Genomic DNA, 1366 nt, shown 5'->3' with positions numbered 1-1366 from the left:
CGTGGAATCAGGGAATGGTTTGTGTTGGAAGGAACTTCAGGGGATGGGAGAAGTTCCAGGAGTGGAGGTGACACTGATCCCACAGAGGTGTCAAAGCTCATTTCCTCTTGGATCTCCCGTTGGATTTCTGGGAAGGAGAAGGGTGGGAAAGGCCCCACAGCACCGGGTGCACCTCCAGGAGATATTTTGGATGAGGATCCACCTTTCCACAAGGAGACTCAGCCAGGAGGAAAGGAACCAAATCAGTGGGTTGGGACACAGAATCATGGAATGGTTTGGATTGGAAAGGACCACAAAGCCCATCCAGGGACACCTTCCGCTATCCCAGGCCGCTCCAATCCCCATCCAACCTGACCTGGAACACTTCCAGAGATTGGAGACAGCCACAGAAGCCACCGGGCCACGGTTCCTCACTTACCTTTGGTGTCATTCACCGGATCCATGTGCCGGTAAATGTATCCTTCAAGGTAGGAATGGAATTTGGGAGTGGGTGGGAAGAAGGCCAAACAAATGGCCATGAGCTCCCAGCCGCGAGCCAGGCTCTCGTATCGGAAGTTCTCGGTGGTCTGCCGGCACAGCTGGATGTAGAGCTCATCTCGCAGCCCCTGCATGCTCCAACCTTTGGTGGCGATCTCCAAGGCCACGTTGAGCTGGTCCGTCTTGGCCCGCCGGTCGCCCATGTACATCTGGATGAGCTTGAAGATCTCGCACGCCTCCTTCTTGACGTTGCGGTCGTTGGTCATGATCATGGGTTTCTTGATGGATTCGCTGCTCCAGGCCAGCATGTTGGCGATGGAGACCTTCCGTCGGAAGAGCCCTTGGGTGTGCTTGTTGAAGTGCTTGGAGGCCCAGTTCTCAATGTCCGTCTCCGAGGAGGGCTTGCGCAGGTTGAAGGTGGGGAAGACGCAGCTGGCGCTCGGCATCATGTTCCGCGTCTGCCGGCTGTTTTCGAACTGCGCGCAGGCGCCGAGGTCCTCGGACTGGGGGACAACAGGCGGGACAGGTCAGTGGTGCTGGGGGGGTGGGAGTGCTGATGGAACGATTGATTGATCAATCGATCGATCAATAGATCAAAAAACTGACCAACCGATAAACCAATGAACCAGCCAACTGACGGATCAATCAATGAAGCAAGCAACCAACTGATCAATCAATGAAGCAGGCAACCAATGGATCAATCAATGAAGCAATCAACCAATGGATCAATCAATGAAGCAATCAACCAATGGATCAATCAATGAACCAAGCAACCAATCAATGGATCAATCAATGAAGCAAGCAACCAACCAATGGATCAATCAATGAAGAAAGCAAGCAACTGATCAATCAATGAACCAAGCAAGCAACCAATGGATCAATCAATGAA

The 1366-nt window shown here is 52.7% G+C and overlaps 1 protein-coding gene across 1 annotated transcript in view; it reads right to left on the bottom strand.

Moving 5' to 3' along the window:
• The window catches only part of ARHGAP39 (Rho GTPase activating protein 39), a 40743-nt gene that overhangs the window by 12068 nt on the left and 27309 nt on the right, over positions 1 to 1366 (bottom strand). The window contains exon 6 of the mRNA XM_033519488.1: positions 419 to 980. Coding sequence (XP_033375379.1) covers positions 419 to 980 — 562 coding nt within the window. The remainder of the gene's footprint in view (positions 1 to 418; positions 981 to 1366) is intronic.

This window comes from Parus major, chromosome 2 (assembly GCF_001522545.3).
Source record: "Parus major isolate Abel chromosome 2, Parus_major1.1, whole genome shotgun sequence".
NCBI classification, from domain to species: domain Eukaryota; kingdom Metazoa; phylum Chordata; class Aves; order Passeriformes; family Paridae; genus Parus; species Parus major.
This window is presented reverse-complemented; position numbering and strand designations above follow the sequence as displayed.